Source organism: Magallana gigas, chromosome 1 (genome assembly GCF_963853765.1).
Source record: "Magallana gigas chromosome 1, xbMagGiga1.1, whole genome shotgun sequence".
Classification (NCBI taxonomy): Eukaryota; Metazoa; Mollusca; class Bivalvia; order Ostreida; family Ostreidae; genus Magallana; species Magallana gigas.
In genome coordinates this window covers 25911335-25932756 of record NC_088853.1, presented here as the reverse complement: position 1 = coordinate 25932756, position 21422 = coordinate 25911335, and the positions used below count along the sequence as shown (strand labels likewise).

Sequence of the window (21422 nt, the reverse complement as noted above, 5' to 3'; positions counted from 1 at the left end):
CCAGTCATCTTATTTTATTTTTTGTATTTCTTTTAATCTATGTCGGTCAGTAAAAAAAAAAAAATTAAAAAAGTACATTTTATTTTTTTTTCTTAAAGTCAAAAAAATTCGGTCGACGGATCCGTAATCCAACTAATAAAATCAAAGGCCGGAACGGCCACAAAGGCGTCGAGCTGACATTTCCTTTTATATAGAATATATATATCAATAATTTGAATTTCTCCAGTTCTATACTAATAGTCGTATATCAAATATTACTAGAATAAAAAAAATTAATGAATTATGTTTTGTGCTGCTTTAAAAACAAAAATAAGTATATTTCCTTAAAAAATAGGTAGTGATGCGTTTATAATACAATTACTCATCATGGATACAAAAATCGAAGAAATTTCAAAGTTAAAAAAAATATGTTCTTTCTGCTTTAAACAGTCTTCAAACAATTTTCACAGGTTCATAATTTGAATAACTGTGTGTCCCTAATTATAATGATAAAACATACTTTTATTTATATCAATTCCCGTTTGAAACAAGATCACCTATGGTATGATTGTTTACAAACAAATCCACAACATGTGCTATCTAATATGCCCTACCAAACCAACTGCATTATCGTGTTTTCTTATTGCAACACAATCACTAGGTAAGTTTATCGCTTACATTTATTTTTGAGACCGTGCCCGATATAAAGTAAATTTACATATCAAATTTTATTTCTATCGGGCACGGTCTCCAATTAAAATGTAAGCGATAAACTTAATTACTGTTTACAGTTTATTGTATTCATCCGCCATTTTTTTGTTTCAGCAAATTTATACTTATGCAATGAATTGTCAATAACCAGGGAGGCAAAGATGGGTTTTTGTACACAATTTAGTTGAATAAATGGAATAAAAATCTTGTAATACGTTTAATACTTAAAGGAACTTATTTCTTGTGCGCATTTAAAAGGCGGTGCAGAGCATGAATTTTTGGACGATTGCCAATCCAGACGATCGCTAAAAGGCTGCCGAGCATTAGCTCGACGCCTTAAAAACGTTCGCCGTAATCTTTTATAAACTTGATAAATATAGCATTATTAAGATATCTTCTACTGGGCCGCATGCTGACTGACGTTTTTCATACTAATTGTTAATTAATCACCTAATTGTATACGGACTTTTCGGATTTTTTTTTCCGGATTACGACAAAGAGCACACGGCAGGTGTGACCGGTCTGCAAAGGATGCTCACTCCTCCAAGGCACCTGATCCTACCTCTATATATTTGGAGGTCCATGTTGCTCTGTATTTCGTTTTATGTATTTTTGAGATGGTTCACGTTTTGCTTTTTCTATTGAACATTCAGTAATTGTCTCAATCTTTAAAACAAAAGCGTAAATTTTTTTAATAAAGTATACTTTATTCAAAAAAAGGTCTAGAGATGGAACTGTAATATGCAATATAAGTCTTCAAAAAAAACCCAGTGTGCTGTAATCAAACAAGAGTTATGCCCCTTTTTTGTCTTTGTTGTACGAGTTATCTAATGTTTTTGTATTTTGGAACTCTTCAATGTTTTCGTTGATCCAACGTTTTACCTAGTCGAAATACACGAGGTGCTCCACCTTCGTTTCCTTGATTTGAATGCCATCCTAGCCTGCTCAAAATGTAAGACTGATTATATAAACTCATAGTTATGAATATCTCTGTTTCTTAGATTGCTTTTTATGTGTAAATCAACTCTTTTTAATCGAACACGGTTTAATATTTTAATCGATACTTTGGCGGCCATTTTTAAATGTGCTATTTCTGTATATTTAGTATCAACAATTTGTTTTAAAAGTTTCTGGTTTATTAATAGATCTTGAATTTATTAAGTTTTCTGAATATGTAATTTCTCTCTATTAACTCTTAAAGATAGCTTACTAGAATATAAATGCATGTGACTGTGTGTGTATTGTATGACATGGTATTGTAATGGTGTCTTTATTTGTGTTCTATTTTTTGTTACAGCCTTTTACCATATGTTGGCACACGCTTTATCAATAAAACTTAGAAGATTGTAACATTGCCTTCCATGGTTAACTTAGCTGTTCTTCTAACAGCACAGTAAAAGGATTTACCAGGTTTATGGATCCATTGAAACTCACATTACCCCATACAGTACACAGTGTGATACAGTCAGCTTGAAAAAATGTCAGCAGATAAACAAGAAGATAAGTCAGCAGACAAAGAAGAAAGAGAAGTTAAACGTGAAATTAAGTTTACAGAGAAAGGTTTAAAGAACTTTGAAACACTGTGTAAGGAAAATGGAAAACTTATAGACAGAGCCTGGAGTTCTGTTGAAGATTCTATTCTTAGTATACAAGATAGTGAGAAAGATGTGAAATCTTTACGAAAACTCGACAATGACATTCGTGTTGTGTTTGAGGAATATACAGAAAGAGTCAATGTGTATGGAGAATGTTTACGCAGAGTTAAAAATGAACTTGCAAGAAAAGAAGAAGAGAAACTGAAAGCATATTATACAAGAGCGTCACAACTTGTAGAAAACGCTTTAGAAGAAATAAAGAATTTAAGAATGGACCTGGTGGAAAATGCATCACATATTTCTACTACTTCAAGTTCAGAAAGAAGAAGAAGAGGAGAGCAGAAATTAGAATACCTGAAGAAGGAAGCAGAACTTCAGAAAGAAAAGCTGAAATTAGAACAGGAAGAAATTACCCACAAAGCGGAAGCAGCAAGAAAGAAACAAGAAGTAGAGATAAATCTGAATCTACTCAAACAAGAAAGTGCTGTGATGATGGATGAAGAGGACGAAGAGGATGATGTGTCGTTATCTGTTACAACAGACAATAGAAAGGACCGAACTAGAAGATATGTTGAAAACTTGAACTCACATGATAATGACATTGAACGTGAAGATGCAGACCTTCGTACTCCGATTCCTGCCGAAAGTGTTCCAATTCCCACACCTTATCGCCCGTCTTATATCCAGCGACAACATTTTGCAGACAACAGTGCAGCTCATTTTCCTGTTGATCATGTTGATCCTCTGTCAAATACAGTTGATATACAGAACACTCAAACCCAGATGTCATCTGCAGACTCACATTTGTCAGAGTTGACATTATTCCTCATGCGAAAACAGCTTGTTCCAGAAAGATTCTCTAATTTCGACGATAAAGTTGAATCGTATAATTCTTGGAAATCTTCATTTCAAAGCATTGTGGCTGAACTAAAAGTGTTAAAATTTGAAGAGCTTGAATTGCTCATAAACCGTCTCTCAGGAAGGTCGAAGGAAGTGGCCACCAGCATCCGTAATGCCAACCCTGGTGATGCCGACCGTGCTGTCAAACTGATATGGGAACGATTAGACGAGATGTATGGTAGACCTGAACTGATTGAGTCTTCGCTGCGTTCACAATTAGAGAACTTTCGACAAATAGGTTCGAGTGAAAATAGTAGACTATACGACCTACTGAACATTTTAATCAAGATTGAATCGTTGAAAACAAACCCCCAGTTTGCCACAAGCTTAGCCTATTATGATTCATCTTCAGGAGTGAACCCCATTATCAGCAAGTTACCTTACAGCCTCCAAGAAAAGTGGATCACTAGAGCATCTGCCCACAAAAGAACAAATAAAGTCCCATTTCCACCCTTTTCCTTTTTTGTTACTTTTCTCAAGGAAATGTGTGCTATAAGAAATGACCCTGCATTTGTGTATAGCAGACCAGCAGTTCCTGCTAATAAGAACAGACCCGTACGTACTCCTCGTGCAAAGTCGTAAATCAGAGGTGACTGACCCTGGACGAGTTGATCCGAACCGGTGTCCTTATCACAAGGCTGATCACAGCATACATGACTGTTATGGTTTTCGTGCAAAGCCACTTACTGAGAGAAAAAACTTTTTACAAAGCAGAAACATTTGCACAAGATGTTGTTTGTCAACCCAACACTTACCTAAGGACTGTCAAGTGAGAATTCAGTGCAAAATCTGCGGGTATTCCAACCATGCCACAGCACTACATGTGGATAAAGTTTCATCTTGGAGCCCAAGCATTCATGGCGGGGAGGGAATTCGCAACTCCTTTACACAACCACACTCCTCTGGACCTGGCCAAGCAAACTTACCTTCAACGTCCAAGGTTTCGACAAGTAGTACTGTGACATCAAAGTGTACGACTTTCTGCGGGGACAGATTCCAAGGAAAATCTTGCAGCAAAACCTTTCTTGTGGATGTGTTTCATGATAACAACCCGAACAATGTGCACCGTATTTATGTGATCGTGGACGATCAGTGCAATCAGACACTTGCTTCACCCGAACTGTTAGATATCCTGAATATCTCTAGTGTACCTACCAAATTCACCCTAACTACATGTTCAAGAAAGACAGCTATGTATGGCAGAAATGTTCTCGGACTCAAAGTGCGATCTATTGACAAGAACGTTACTTTAGACCTTCCATCTACTCTCGAATGCAAGGACATACCTAACGATTTATCTGAAATCCCAACACCGGAGATTGCAGAATCCTATCATCATCTTAGTGTTATCACATCTAAGATTCCTGAGTTTGATCCAGACTCAAAAGTTCACTTACTTATTGGCAGAGATCTACTGGAAGCCCATCATGTTGAAGAGCAAATCCTTGGACCCCGCGGAGCACCGTTCGCACAGAAACTCGTTCTTGGTTGGGCCATTATTGGCGAAGTCTGTCTTGGGAGGATTCATCAGAGAACGTCCCTTAACGTGAAGAAAGTCTCAGTTTTGAATGACGGTAGAGTGACATGCAATGAACTTTGTCCAAATCATTTGCATATCAAAGAACAGATTTCAACTTCTAACAGTTTAGTTTGTGCTCGTGACTTTCGGGGTGATAATGTATTCACAAAGACGCCTGACGATGACCAAGTTGGTTTATCAGTTGAGGATCGTTTGTTCCTAAAGCTTATGGACAAAACTTTCAAAAAGGACGAGGAAGGTTATTGGACAACCCCTCTGCCCTTTAGACAACTTCCTGAATACTTACCCAACGACAAACCACAAGCATTTCACCGAGCCCAAATACTTCATACAAACTTGCAAAGAGATCATGTTAAGAAAGAACAGTTTGTGACATTCATGCGTAAAGTACTGGACAGTGGAGCAGCAGAAGTGGCTCCTTCGTCTTCAAATGCAGTTTGTTGGTATCTACCGTTATTTGGAGTTCGCCACCCGAGAAAGCCAGAACAAATTAGAGGTGTTTTTGATTCATCTGCTGTTCATGAAGGTATCTCACTCAACAGCCTTCTTATGTCTGGTCCAGACATGGTTAACAGCCTATTAGGAATCCTACTTCGCTTCAGGAAGGATGAAGTGGCAATTACTGCGGACATTGAACAAATGTTCTACCGTTTTCGGGTGGATGAGGACCATCGGGACTTCCTACGTTTTTATTGGTACAGAGAGAATGATCCTGACGACATCCTTGTTGAATACAGAATGCGTGCACACGTATTTGGCAATAGTCCATCGCCTGCCATAGCAACTTACGGAATCCGCAAGACAGTAGAGAATGCTGATGAAGATGTGAAGGACTTTGTGAATCGTAACTTTTATGTTGACGACGGACTCATTTCCTTGCCTGATGAAGCCAGCGCTATCGACCTCATGAAACGCACCCAGTCAGCCATGAAGTCAGATGGTAGATTAAGACTACACAAAATTACCTCTAATAAACTGGCAGTGATGGAAGCATTTGATCCAAGTGACCATGGTGAACAACTCAAGGAGTTTGACGACGACGATTTGGTCCATAGAAGCCTTGGTCTCTGTTGGAACCTGAAAGATGACACATTTAGATTTACAGTGCCTGTGAAGGAAAAGCCATTCACTCGACGTGGTCTATTGTCAACGGTGAATAGTTTATTTGACCCCATAGGATTTATAACACCCATTACTATAAGTGGAAAGATCCTCCTTCGAGAAGCAACACCCCCTGGTGTAGACTGGGATGAACCCTTACCCTCCAGTTACCTTCAGAAGTGGACAGAGTGGCAGTCTTCACTTCAGAGCTTAATAGAAGTCGCCATACCACGGATGTTATCGCACGTGTCTGTGAGCCTAGCCAAGACTGCTGAAGTTCATATATTTTGCGATGCATCTGAAAAAGCTATTGGAGCATCAGCATATATTAAAGTGGAAGATGACCAAGGCCGCAACAGCGTTAGGTTCTTGATGGGCAAGGGCAAGCTAGCCCCACCTAGAGGTCACACTATTCCACGCTTAGAGCTCTGTGGAGCTGTTCTGGCAACAGAACTTGCAGAAATAATATCCATACAGCTAGACATCCCATTGGACTCTATGCATTATTACACAGACAGCAAAGTTGTGCTGGGATATATCAGCAATCGTACTCGTCGTTTTTATACGTATGTGAGTAATAGAGTGGACCGCATTCTGAAAATCTCCACTGCTGATCAATGGAAGTATGTTCCTACAGACAAGAATCCTGCCGATTCCTGCACCAGATGTATCACTTCAGTCATTGATATCATGCAGCTTCCTTGGATAATTGGCCCACAGTGGCTAAGCAATACAAGTACATCAGAATGCACTGGTACCTCGGAGTATTTTCCACTCATTGAACCTGATTATGATGCGGAAGTTAGGCCACTGATGACAAATATCACCACCAACCATCTTTCCCCGGTGCCTGCTTGTCTCGGAACAAAGCGCTTTGAGCGTTTTTCTAGCTGGAAGTCTCAGGTTTCCGCAATCGCATCTCTTCAACGCATAGTTCGGAATCGACGTGATGGATATCATGACACCAAACCCATTAGCCAGTGTGATGCTCTTAGAAAAGCTGAGATTCTCATTCTGAAGGAAACTCAGCAAGCACACTTTACTACAGACATTAAATGCCTGGCCAATGATAAACCTCTAGCAAAGAACAGCAGTATTGCGACACTTTCACCCTATCTTGATGAGAATGGGCTACTTCGTGTTGGAGGCAGGATCAATCGAGCAGCCGGACAAATACCTGCAAGAGAAGTCAACCCTATCATCCTACCTAAAGCTAGCCACGTTTCCACCTTACTTATTCGTCACTTTCATGAACAAACCAAGCATCAAGGAAGACTTATTACGGAAGGAGCTCTGCGCACAGGAGGATATTGGCTCATTGGCGCCAAACGATTGATTTCTTCTCTCATACACAAGTGCGTGACTTGTCGTAAACTAAGACGCAGTTTAGAAACTCAGAAAATGGCTGATGTTCCTACAGACAGGATAACCCCAGGACCCCCCTTTACATCAGTCGGCATTGATGCCTTTGGACCCTGGCAGGTGGCTACACGCAAAACTCGAGGAGGTGCCGCTAACAGCAAAAGATGGGGAATCATCTTTACACGCCTATTTTGTAGGGCAGTGCATATAGAAATTGTAGAGGAGAGGTCAAGTTCTTCATTTATAAACGCCTTCCGTCGTTTCTTGGCAATCCGTGGCCCTGTGAAGTTTATACACTCTGATAGAGGCTCCAATTTTATCGGAGCAGCTGAAGAAATGAAGATGAATACAGTAAAGGTAGAGGAAGGACCCGTTCAAGAATTCTTGCGCAACTCTGGAATTACTTGGATATTCAATGTTCCTCATGCTTCACATATGGGAGGCATCTGGGAAAGAATGATAGGGATGACCAGAAAGATTTTAGACTCTATGCTACTTGAATCCAGATCCAAACCCCTCACACATGAAACTCTTGCTACCTTTTTATGTGAAGTCTGCGCCATTATTAATTCGCGCCCAATTGTTCCAATATCGACAGACCCAGAGATGCCCATGATTCTTAGTCCGTCCATGCTTCTGACAGGAAAAGTGGATTTCTTACCTGTTGTGTCCGATTCCTTGAATCTTCCAGACATCTATCGAGCGCAATGGAAGCATGTGCAGGTGCTCGCAGATATCTTTTGGCGTCATTGGAGGAGGGAATACCTGAGCATTCTACAAACCCGCCGTAAATGGAAGCATGAACATCGCAACCTGAATCCTGATGATGTTGTACTTATTCGAGATTCTTCGGAGCATCGGAACAATTGGCCAGTAGGCGTTGTCTCGAGAGTTTTTAAGAGTGAAGATGACTTAGTCCGGAAAGTTGAGGTTAGAACCATCCGTGACGGGAAACCTACCTTCTATACCAGACCAGTGCAAGAACTTGTCGTGTTGTTAGAGTAATAGTCTAGTCGAACCTTGTCATCGATTGTTTATTGTATTATTTTTCTTTACTAAATGTAATAGTGGTATCAGTAAGATACCAGACGGGGAGTGTGCTGTAATCAAACAAGAGTTATGCCCCTTTTTTGTCTTCGTTGTACGAGTTATCTAATGTTTTTTGTATTTTGGAACTCTTCAATGTTTTCGTTGATCCAACGTTTTACCTAGTCGAAATACACGAGGTGCTCCACCTTCGTTTCCTTGATTTGAATGCCATCCTAGCCTGCTCAAAATGTAAGACTGATTATATAAACTCATAGTTATGAATATCTCTGTTTCTTAGATTGCTTTTTATGTGTAAATCAACTCTTTTTAATCGAACACGGTTTAATATTTTAATCGATACTTTGGCGGCCATTTTTAAATGTGCTATTTCTGTATATTTAGTATCAACAATTTGTTTTAAAAGTTTCTGGTTTATTAATAGATCTTGAATTTATTAAGTTTTCTGAATATGTAATTTCTCTCTATTAACTCTGAAAGATAGCTTACTAGAATATAAATGCATGTGACTGTGTGTGTATTGTATGACATGGTATTGTAATGGTGTCTTTATTTGTGTTCTATTTTTTGTTACAGCCTTTTACCATATGTTGGCACACGCTTTATCAATAAAACTTAGAAGATTGTAACATTGCCTTCCATGGTTAACTTAGCTGTTCTTCTAACAGCACACCCAGAAATTATCTGAAATGTAAACAGTTGAATAAACTTAGGTGTTAATGATCAATTATTGAAAGTCATCATTCAATTGATATAAATTAGGAAACATATTTGCATACTCATCATTCAACAAAAAAGTATGTAATTTTTTGAAAAAAGAATTAACTGTAGAGTCGTTACAATTCGTGGTTTTCTTTGGTAGACTTCTGAAACAAATTCACACCGTGGTGATGATTTATTGCAAAATTATATTGCCAATATACAAAGCGGGATTGTGTAACAATACCAAACAAAAAAACAACGAAAAAATAATTGAATGACAATTTTGTTGGATTAAGGTATACAAAATAGCTAAAATATTTGAAGGATCTTCGATCATTTCTTATAAAAGAAATAGAGGTCAAAGGGTAAACTTTTTTGTTTTCCATAGATATTTTTGTACATATGCTTTAATGATCCTTTACGTTTGCCATGCAAGCCACGATCTGATAGAAAAACAAAATCCAAGCTTTTTGTGGTAAAAATCTGAGTGTTAATTGTCAGAATATGAGCGTGATCCGGAACAAGACGCAGAGAGAGAGACAGCGCGAGAGAAAATAATATCCTTTAATTTTTGATATATTTGCTTCTATTTTCATAGTGAAGAAATATTACACTATCAATTTTGTTTGATGCATCAATAACGACAGAACACATCCCGGATTTTATTCTCATTCAAGTACTAATGAAAAACATATTCGATCAATGGAAAAGCTAATCACTATGAATAGAAAATCAAGAAACCTATTCAATCTAATTTAAGTTCATGTTTATGTTGAGGGTAAAAACCGATTTATTTTGGTCAGTTGATTTTAACCATCGACACATACTGAGTATATCATTTCTTTACTAACTTAAATGTTATGATAATGACAGTTTATTGTCCAATTTATTGTTTCCTTTGGCTGTATATAATAAGATTTTTCTCCAATCGCTAAACATCTCGTATCAAAATCAGACCTATGAATTCAGAAATAATGCATGGTTGTTAAGTTTCAAATTTTAAATTTACCGTGTGGTAGTACATGTAAATATAATTAATACTTTACTCAATTTTTAGAAACAAAAACTCATAGTGTTAATCGTAGTTTCAAAATCCTTTTTGTAGCTGTTCAAACGATGGATCGGAATACGTATATACATACCCTTTGCACTTTCCAAATCCGTTCAATTGATTTATTGACTGTCTTTTCCGATCGGAAGGTGTATGAATTGAGAAATTGTTTTTTATTACCTCGAATGGTATATGCAAGTATATGTGATTAAGTAATACATGTACATAATAAAAACGAGTTTTAACATCGACAGTGTACATTGTTTATGCTTTATAATTACGGAACTCACTGAGCTGAACGAGACTCTATCAGAAAAACCACACCAAAGCTAAATTAAGCTAAGCTAAGATTTTCTAAGATTTAATACATTTTAACTATATGGCCATATTAGCCCAACCCTAGAGCCTGAACCCCTGACCCAGGGGTTATGGATTTCACAATTTTGGTAGGTGGCCTCATGGACATTATAACCAGGCATTTAGTTTTTAACAAATATATATGGGAGTAGAGAAGAACATTTTTTAAGAATTAATAAATTTTTACTATATTGCCCCAATGTGACTTGTCATTTTATAAAAAAAACCTTGGCATTGTGTTCAAATTTTTTACAAACTGACCATTTTTAAGGGTCACATACTGGCCGCCAGAAAGTTGGATTTAAATTCAGAACAATGATGATAAACCAGGGTGTTTCTGACAAAGTTGTATTGATTACAAAGGATAATGAAAGCTAATTAACAGCTGCAGTTTACATTTAGCTGCTACTCTTAATATCTGTTCATCTAACAATGTCTTGGTATTTCCTCTGGACAAAATGCTCGGTAAACTACGCTCAGTCGTTACCTACTATCATAAAAGCAACATTGCCGAAACACAAGCAACATATATATTTTATTTTTTATTTTTTTTTCAACGATAGGTAACAATTATACTAACAAAATTTCTTATGTTATAAACAAACAAAAGTTCCTTTTGGTTTAAATTTATAATGGTAAACATAATTGCTGATTAATAGTTAATTATATTATGTACAATATTGTTTATAGAACAAACATTTCTTTATTTATAGGAATGAAAGGTAAATATGACACGATATGAATGTTTGTAGAATACTTGACATCGACTCCGCCTTCATAGCTTAATCAGTATAAAATTGATTCTACCTTTCACGTTAGCTATTCCTAAACCACGCTTTCAGAAAACCCTGTTCTATAGATTTTACTACTAAATTTTGTCTTCGTGCAGCAGGATTCCTTTGAAGACAATTGGTAAGTAATTTAAACTAGCTTCTTTTTATCTTAGCCCGAACAACCAAATTGCTTGTAGCATGCACAATTTGGTATGAGCTACTGTGTTAAGGACAATATGCGGTATTTTTCATTTCTCTCTATAAAAAATAAGTTAAAGAGAGAAAGAGGGGGTGGGGGTTTAAAATAAAGAAGAAATAGCTTAAATCATATTTAAAATGTGGAAGTAAAATTTTATCACCCAAGTAACCTCAAAATGTAAAAAAGACGTCAGAAGGATTGTCTTATTTTAATAGATCAACGTTTTGGAGCAAAATATTGGTTTATTCCGGAGGTTGGTCGACTGGAGAGGTTATTAAAAATACAGGAACTTGTAAATATGTCTATAAAAATAAAAAAAAACATGCGGAGTTTTGTCAAAAGATTTCTAATATAGCAGTCTATTTTCCTATGCCACACACTTTTACTTTGATAGGTAAAATTTGTATGTAATTAAAATTTTAATGACGTTTAATCATAACGGTAATAATACTATTCTGATCAGATGTAAAAACGCTTAGTTTTGTAGCTCACATTAGTTCAAACGTACTTTTCTGATATTTTTCCCGAGTGTCTGTCAATTCGGAAACGTTTCACGTATTAGACGTTTTTCTACAGACCACTTGACAAAATTCAATAAAACTTGGTACTATGCATCGTTAGGTAACATGAGTTCAGATTTGTTAAAACGAAGGGACGAGTCTTTTTTTTTCAATGGTAATTATTTTAAAATCATCTAGGCCATATTCATCACCTGAACAAACAAGATGATCAAAGCAAAAATTTATGGGATAACTATGCAAAAATCTTAAGATAAGTAAATCCTGAATTGTTAAAACCGTGCCCAAATGCTCATTTAATTGTTCAAAGTTTTAACAAAATATCTGTGAGCCAATGCTCACTAGTGATACATTTGTACCCCCGCTCTGGTGGGAATATTCAAAACAAGAGGCCCATGGGGCCACATCGTTCACCTGAGCAACAATGGGCGTTCAAAAGATATTGTGCCATATGGTCCCTCGGTAGAATAATAAAAAATAAATATTGTAAAGTATTCGAATTTTACACTTATTTTTGCATACACGTAATCTTTGACATTGTACCTTCAAGAAATACAATTTTTTACCAGAATAAGAAAATCCCACGCAAGATATAAAACTAAACATGTGGTAGGGGTACACTGTTAAGTTGTTAACTTCCAATTCCCTATATTTTCGTTCTGCCCCCCCCCCCCCCCACACTTTGTAAAACGATCAAAATATATGAGAGCATATAGGTACATTTTTTTCATCAACTACTTATTAGTTATTGTATTTTCAAAAAAAAAAATAATAGTTATTGTTTTTTATTTAAAAAATCCTACATGTATAGATGTGAAAAAGAAAATTGTACCTCAATGTGTTCAATTCCTAAAACTAAAACATTCAAAAATTTAATTTGTCTTCTCCATTATAAATTAATTGACTGTTATTTACCTCGCGTACAAACCAGGATAATTTTCCGCTGTGATATTTTCTTAGGAATAGCAATAATTACTTTATCCCCGCAACATAAATGTGTCAGAACTATGGAAACTGATGTAAAGATGTCGTTTTTATTTACTCGTGTCTGAAAAACTATCAAAATTGATGTGGATTTCACAGTATTTATTGTATAAAGAGGGGGCCCCAGAGAGTAGGTATATACAGAATATCATTCTTTTATTTTGTTTGTACAAGTATTTAACATACTCTAATTCATATAGAATTTCTAATGTTCAACCAAAATTTCAGCGTCAATCGTAGAATTATAAGCAAGATACAGAGCTCACAGTTCGCCTAGGTTTGAGTCATATTTTGTTCACATGAGTTTATTACATTCAGCTTAAGATTTTTAACTTGATATTTCCTATTCAGCATTTAAAATGGGAAAAAAGAATGGCCTAAGATTTTCAATTCTTTTATTCACTCAAGACCAGTTCACTGGTATTTGAGGTTCAAAATCAATTTTTACAAATGTACACAAACACAGTCAAGGATCACATGTACAGTAGGAGTAATAATGACGCAAAAAGGTAAAGTTTACAATACAATAAGTTGTTAATTTGGTTTCTGGAAGAACAGACTGAAAATTTTCTTTGAAAATATTGACATTTTTTTTTACTTTTTTAATCTTTAGTTTAAAAGATCTGTGTACAAACATAGAATTGTGAGCAAATCTCTGTCTCTTGCTTATAATTCGAAGCTTAACACTCAAATTTGGTTAGTAAATAGAAATTGTAAACAATTAAACACAAGAAACATGCACTATAACAAATAAAGAAGACAATTTTTTTTTTTGAAATGAATCATATATATACATGTATATATACCTACATATTTCCGTCAGCGGTATCAAACTGTATTTAAACTGAATAACTCGAGAAAATGCCGAGCATCTTAACAAAACCGATTGCATTAATCTACCATACGCAAAAGATAATGCCGAAATACCGATAGAATGAATTGTATTTCAGTACTTTTTTGATACATCAGATTTTGCTTCATTTGCGCAGGTAAACAGTTAACTGTTTGATTTACCGAAGTCTCTGTTTGATTTGATACGTAAAAATCACGAAATCCCAGGTTACAAAGCATAAATAATGAAAACGAAACGAAAATCAGAACAAGCTAACACCAACGTCATCAGACTCATGTGTGAAAACTGTCAACGCATTGAAATATTTAGCCTCAATTTACTTCACAAAATCGACACCAATATATTTTGCATGTTTCAAAAATTTCCCTTCATACGCGAACTGTTGCACAACAAGCAAATTCATCATAGTCAGATCGACCCTTTTTCGTATAATGTCATAGCTGCTTTAAACAAAGAACCTCGTTTTAGAAGTATGGAATACGAGTCTTGGTAAAATGGGTATGCTAACACGAGTCGTGGCAAAATAAAAGCCGGGGCAGATCGGCAATCGTCAATTCTAAATACATATTATTTTGCTGCAATATTTACAGCGAATACAAATATACTGGTCCATCAAATATCCTGAAATTTTAATAAGATTGGCAGATTAATAACTGCCAATCTTTATTGGCAGATTAATAACTGCCAATCTTTTGTTTTGCCCAGGCCAAGTCTTGCCTACCCATTTTACCGGATGCCGAACCCAAAGCTATTAAACTGATTGAAACACGCCTTTCCATTATTATTATTTTCGCAATAACTCAGATTTGAAACAGAATTATCACTTAATTTTTGCAATTTATATGTTCCTTCACATAAGGATAATTTATGCTAAACTACATTGAATTGGACTCAGTAGTTCTTGAGAAGAAGATTTTTAAAAATGCACCCCCCTTTTTCTACAGTTTCAAGGTTTTCTCCGCTTTGAATACAGATCGGACTTTTATTTCTGCAATTTATATTCGCCCTCCCACAAGAATGCTTTGTGCCAAATTTGGTTGAAATTGGATAAGCAGTTTAAAAGAAGAAGTTCAAAATGTAAAAGTTTACAGACAGACAGACAGACGGACCCAATGTGATCAGAATAGCTCACTTGAGCTTTCAGCTCAGGTGGGCTAAAAAAGAAAGTCGACATTTTACAATAAGTTGGCATCCGATTTGTACTAAAATATATCCCACGATATGGAATGCCTACACAAAAAATGTGTTTAAACTTCAAGAATCTGCGATAAATAGTTGCTGAGAAATCTTTGACAAAAATTTGTTTGAAAATTTAGGCTAAAAATAAACAATGTTGTCATTAAACAGGAAGTTGACGTCCGATTGGTAAAAAGATGTATCCAACGATATGGCATGCCTAAACAAATAGCGTGTTAAAATTTTAAGCATTTCCTTTATAGTTGCTGAAAAATATGTGACAGAAATTATTGTTACGGACAGTCAGACAGACAGATAAGGGTAAAACAGTATACTCCCTTCGGAGCAGGGGTATAATTAGAAACATGTTAATCTAAATAGTTCATAAAATACGTCTAATGGACAAAAATCAATATCGTACGCCTCAAGGTATTTAATGAAAAAATTGTAAAATGAAGCAAAAAAGCATGAAAAGTGGTAAGTGTCATTTAAAAATTCCGTCTTTTTGTAGATTATACAACAATAATAATCTTACCTCACCAATAGTTGAAATACGATCGTAAATATTCTCAGAATATTCTTGATGACAAAAGTTTTCCTAGTAGACAGAGTGATGCATACCATTTTACATATTATATCGTTTGTCGGCTTTTTAAGTAAAGAGTTTCTGACCTACTCTGGCTTGACTTAAAAATTACTGAATAGGCAAAATCTCTGGTTGTTCCCATTAACATCTGCAGTATCGTACAACAAACGTTGTTCAAGAATCACAGTAATTGTGCATTGATCAATATTGAACCGTCGACTTTTGCGTAATACTGTCAGCAATTATACTACTACTCTCGGCTTTAGTCCACATTTTAATTTTGTTTTTTCTCTTCCTGTTTAGCACGTATTTTTTCTGAAAGGTCGCAACTGTTAAAAAACAGTACCTATACTAGATGGCGCAAATATACTATTGTTTGTCTGTTCGGTCAAGAGTTTATGTAGACTAAAGCGGATCAGAAACCACTGACTTGGGAAGATGATTCTTTAAAAACCACCAAGCAACATTAGCCTTTGCCTCTAGAACTAATCAGCCTAATGTTATTGCCTCAGAATACTTTATTACGTGAAATAAAATTGGATTTATCGTTTTCCCCCTTTTTTATTATTATGATTTGCTTTTTAAGTTATGATTAATGGTGTACATGGTGATTTCTCCGTAAAAGTGTGATTCACAAATCTGTGTACTTGTTATTTTTTGACCGCCATACACCATATTCAAAATAGCATAAAGATTTAAAATTATATTACCGAATTTCAGAATCAACTATGACACATACTCTTTGATTATTAATTACAGATCTAACTTATTTCGACAGGTGGAACCACATGGACCAGGAATCAAGGGTCATAATGATGAGGCTACCCCTCACTGTTGTTTCGATCGTTTTAAACTGTTGAAGTATTTTCGGTAACACAGTCGTATTGCACATCTTTCGGACAAAATATGAACGCGAATCTAACTACCGTCTATTTGTCCTGCTACTGGCTTCTTTCGACATCGCAATTTCAATCTTTCACGTGATAAAGGAGCAATTCCGGCGGAGGTTAGTATTCTTTGGAGGCGTGACCATCCTTTGTCCCATAATAAACTACGTAGGGTATTCCATTCGCATGGGAATAATGTTTATGGTACTGTTTATCGCCATCGAACGATACAAGAAAATTTGCACTCCTTTTCAATCTCAATTTACAGTCAGACAGTCAAGCATTATCTGTGCTGTTGCAATTCTTGCTGGCGCCGTCTTGAATATACCTATATTTATATTTTTTGGTACAAGAAGCCTGACAATTGGGGGTTTTAATGCCACGAGATGCTGTATGATCAAGGCATACGATCAAAATTTACTTCCAGTAATTCATTTTGGGTTTCTGAACGCCTTAGTTCTGTGTGTAGTGATTGTGATTGTTGTTATCCAGTGTAAAATCAGAGCAGTTGTTTTGCGCCAGACTGCAATGAAGAAAAAGAAGAGGAATTTTCCTCGATTCCCAAAAGAAACATTTACAAACCTTGTTACAGCTTCTAATATTATCCAAGATAAACCTGTTGGAAATGTAGATAAAATACAAGTGAGCTCTGTTACAAATTTGCGTTCGATGAAAGAGTTGTGGACTGGAAAAGAAGTCGTTTCGAAGTCGCGATCCAAGGCCGTTAATGAAGACAATCAAGCTGTTAAAGTCACAATTACTTTTAGCATTATCACTGCACTCTTGATAATCAGTTTTCAAGCACTGTTCTTGTACCATGCCGTTCTAGCAGCCTCGAGGTTTGTTTACCCCGAGGACCACATATCGTGGAATCGCGACTTATTCAACATATACTTTCCGGACATAGGCACAGTAAACGGGGCATTGAATCCCTTTGTGTACTACTTTACGGACACGAAATTTAAAAAGGAAGTTAAAAGTATGTTCCAACGATAACGGAAATGCGTTGGACAAAGATGAAGAAATGTATGAATAGTGAATCAATGCCAAGATAGATATATACTTTGCTTCTAATCGACGCTTTGAGGGCTTGATTGTCAGGGCCATTTTTAGTATGTATTGATCTACTTTAGAAGAGGATCTTTATACAAATACAAATACAAATATTTTATTGGCACAAACACAATTACAATAATTGGCAAAGGCCCTATGGATATATAGGAACATCATTGTATGTTTACAATAACTGCATGTATAGTATATATCTTTTTACTGATCAATATAGATCAGTTTAACATTTCCTTAGACTAATTGACATCTGTGTTCAAAGCAGTCATTAATGAATTTAACAGTAATTTTTAAAATAGTATGTATTTCACTATTTAAACATACATGTAAAATGTATCTTTCTTTTTCCAAGTTATTGGCAATATTTATTTTAATTATCATATAAAAATTACAAAACATTTATTCATACCAACAATGAAATTTCAAAGGTTAATATGTAGATTTTTCCTTACAAAATAATTCTTTGTAGTTCAACATATCATATCTGAAAAAAGATACTATAGTTAATTTGTTGATTATCAAGCCTCCTTAATGATGCTAAAGAAGATATTTTATTTCAGTTTGATTTAGATTTTCAATAATCTTAAATATCAAAACTGAACAATTAGTCCGTCTTAAATGTTATTTGGATTACAGTTAATTGTTTCTAGCTAGTGAAGTAAGATTTTGAATAATAGCAACGAAAAAGATAGAAAACTTATTAAATTTTATGTGAGAAGAAGGTTTCCGTTCTTTTACTATACACAAATAATCGGCTCGGAACGACATTGTATACGACCAGCGGGAGTTTATATCAAAGAGCCTGGTACCAATGAAAAGAAAATTAATGCCAAAAATACTTAAATGACAAGGTAATTATTACTGCGCTAATGACGTAACACAATAACAGAATAAAGACATGGATCAAATAAAAACCAATAAAAATGAAGCTTAGAGAAGAAAAAAAAATGACCTCACAATGCGACGAATATATTCTTCATGATAAAAATCGATGATAATAACACAATAATACAACCTGTTGATCATTAGATAAAAATAAATTGGGTGCAAACATAAAAAAAGATATAGTTACATCGGAAAGGAAGTCTTTTTAAAAGCGATGATAAAGCTGAATACGAGTCGAAAATTGTGCTGATCGCGATATTTTATCCTTACTCATGTCTATACAAACCGTATTAGCACTAGAGATATATGTGCAGTTTGAAGTATTACTCAGTCCAGGTTTCACCTATGTGGTTGTATTTTTTTTACTGTGCTGCTGTTACGTGGTTGCGGTACGGGTCAAAACATTACAATCTGAAAATGCAAGTAGTAAAAGGTAATAAATCACATAAACAACATTTATCAATTTATAAATGCATCGCTTTTACCATCTGTAGGATATATAATTCACGTACGGTGTATCTTTCTTGCATTTTTCGTAAACAATGAAGACTTCATTAAATACCATAATACATTGAAATAATGATGTTTTAAATCAAACACAGATATGTGATCAGGTACATGTACATCCATTTATAAATCCATCAGAGATCGTTCGTTTTATATCACATCGGAATTTTTTTTTACAAAAAAACACGACACATAGTCCTTAGACTTCCTGGCGTGCATTGGTTCAAGTAAAATGCATTTTCTCTTTTGCGATTGAAACTTATTAAGATGTTGTTGATAAGTGTGAATTCGTCCAACATAGGTGTAAAAATATTGTTTCTGTTAATGTTTTGTATTTTTTATTGATGTAGTGTTATTAAAATATAGATAAAATATGTAATGTGCTGTATTTGTGAACTATGTGTCATACATACGTACGAAAATTGATACTTTATCTATATTCCTTAAAGAAAATGTATATTCCTACAACAAAAGGTATTTATATATGAATTTCTTCATTTGGCATTGTTTTTAAATCCTTCAATGAAAACAAAGATCAATGTTTTATAATACTATATGTTTAACTATGATTAAAGATTATCTTTGAGAAGAAATGATTCTTTCATTTGTTTTGTATTCGTCTTAAGAAAACTCACAATCTTTCTCAAGGTGTGTTGATACATTTACGAAAGAATAAAAAAAACATGTTAAAATAAATGACAGCTAAAGTTTAGTTTAGTTTCTGTATGAACTCGAAAGCTCAGGTTAAACAAAATTTTAGCATTAACATATTATAACATTTTTATGTATATTTCTATGTATTCTATATTCTTGCAAATATCACCCCACGACATTATATTGTCCTTAATTAATTGTTTGGCGTGAGAATGTTATAAGGAAATTTTAAACCGAATAAAACTTCATCTTGCTAGCTGTTTAAGGGAGAGTTAGTTATTTTACTGTTTGGCGTTTTTTATAATAATATTAAATAACATATTATCTCTTTAAACTGATCCATTATAAATACACTTTAAATCTACAAGAACCTCTTTTTATAGAATCTTAGGGATGCTATTTTTATGTTTTTGGAGTTTGATGAATGAATAGATTTAGAGGTTTGAAAATAAAATTAAAACATTTGAATGATATAAACGCAGCAGTATCGCTTCTTAATTGAAAAACAAACCTTTGAAACATTGCAAAAAAAGTTAATACGCACTATCTCCCTTTTATCTCCGATTATCGCCATATTAATTGTCGATTTCTATTGTTACGCTAATCGCTATACATCCCCTATATACGGCCGAGATTACTATTCATGCTTCACGGCATCAAATTCACCCGAACACGTTACATTTGCAGAAACGCGTTTTGAACAAAAAACAATATGACAACCACTGCTCTGATAAGGAATATTCGATGAAAGACGAAACAGAACAGACTAAAATCCAGGCACACCTATTAAAAAAAAAAAGATCATTGTAGAACGTTTTTAGGTGGCTCTGGGGTAAACTTCTAGTGAGGAAACCTACCCTGAAAATTGTCCGCGTGATCCATAAGTTTCAGAGTTTTATTTCTTAAATTTATTTGAAACCCGTCTGCCTGGTAAAGATGTTATCGTGTTTCAAACGCAGTGTCGCTGATAAAATCAAGTAACGCCATTTCAATTTCAAAACTATCCTCCAAACATTTCAACGATTAATGCAATCTTTATTTAACTTAACACAATTTTAAGAGATAATTTTAAATCAATAAATGAATAGATAATCAATATGCCTATTTTTTTGCAAAACAACTTTAAAGATTTGAAAGATTTCACAAATTCTTACATTTTCATGACGTTTGTCACCAGCGAAAACAAAAACATGAAAATGCGTTGGTTGACAAGCTTAGCTTATAAAGACATAAAAGAACATGCAAATACTGCTTATTAACAGATTAAAGAACATGCAAATACTAATTAGACATCATTATGAATGTTATCGAATGCACAAATGCAATAAATGTAAGGTTGTGAAAAGAAAACGGCGATTTTACTTGTCATGAAACTCTATGTCAATCAATGCGAATATAATTCCAATACAACTTTTGACATAATGAGTTTGTAATAGTATACAATAATTAGATAAAGTCAAAAGAATATTTATAGTTAGATCGGTGGTTGATAATACAGAAGTTATAATTGTAAAAAAACAGTTATTTTACACAGTTCAAATTATTTACTTGTCCTAACATGATTTTAATAAAAGAGTTCAAACGCACAACCGTATCTTTAAGAACAATATCTTACAATGTATTTCAGGTCTTTAAAATTTTAGCGCTGGATTATTATAAATGTTTGTATAAACTGCATTTATTAATAAGCTTTTTGAAATAATTTCTTTTGTATTTTCTAAAGATCATTTTCCATTTTTTTTTAACAAGAAATGTATGAGTTTGCAAGACAGTGAACTCTTTACTTCGAATCCTATTACGACACGAGCAAACCTGCGAGCTACGTTAAATGGGCTTAAGTGGTTTTGTTGAGCAAAATTTAGTTTGTGCATGTTCATTATGTCCTACTATTAACTTAGTATTAAAGTTGAAATACTTTTTTTAAAAATTATTTTTAATACACGTCGGAAATAACTTAAGAAATGAATACATGTTTCACATACTTTAC

General features: G+C 34.7%; 1 protein-coding gene across 1 annotated transcript; it reads left to right on the top strand.

Moving 5' to 3' along the window:
• The first annotated feature begins 2168 nt into the window (after window positions 1-2168).
• Window positions 2169-8193, top strand: LOC117688622 (uncharacterized). Its single transcript, XM_066085714.1, has 2 exons — window positions 2169-3555; window positions 3710-8193. The coding sequence occupies exons 1-2, from the start codon at window positions 2169-2171 to the stop codon at window positions 8191-8193; spliced, it is 5871 nt and encodes a 1956-aa protein (XP_065941786.1).
• Window positions 8194-21422: the final 13229 nt, after the last annotated feature.

Coding starts and splice junctions, on each gene's coding strand:
- LOC117688622 (XM_066085714.1), top strand. CDS start 2,169: ATGTCAGCAGATAAACAAGAAGATAAGTCAGCAGACAAAGAAGAAAGA. Junction 3,556..3,709: donor AGGAGTGAACCCCATTATCA/GCAAGTTACCTT, acceptor TGTGTATAGCAG/ACCAGCAGTTCCTGCTAATA.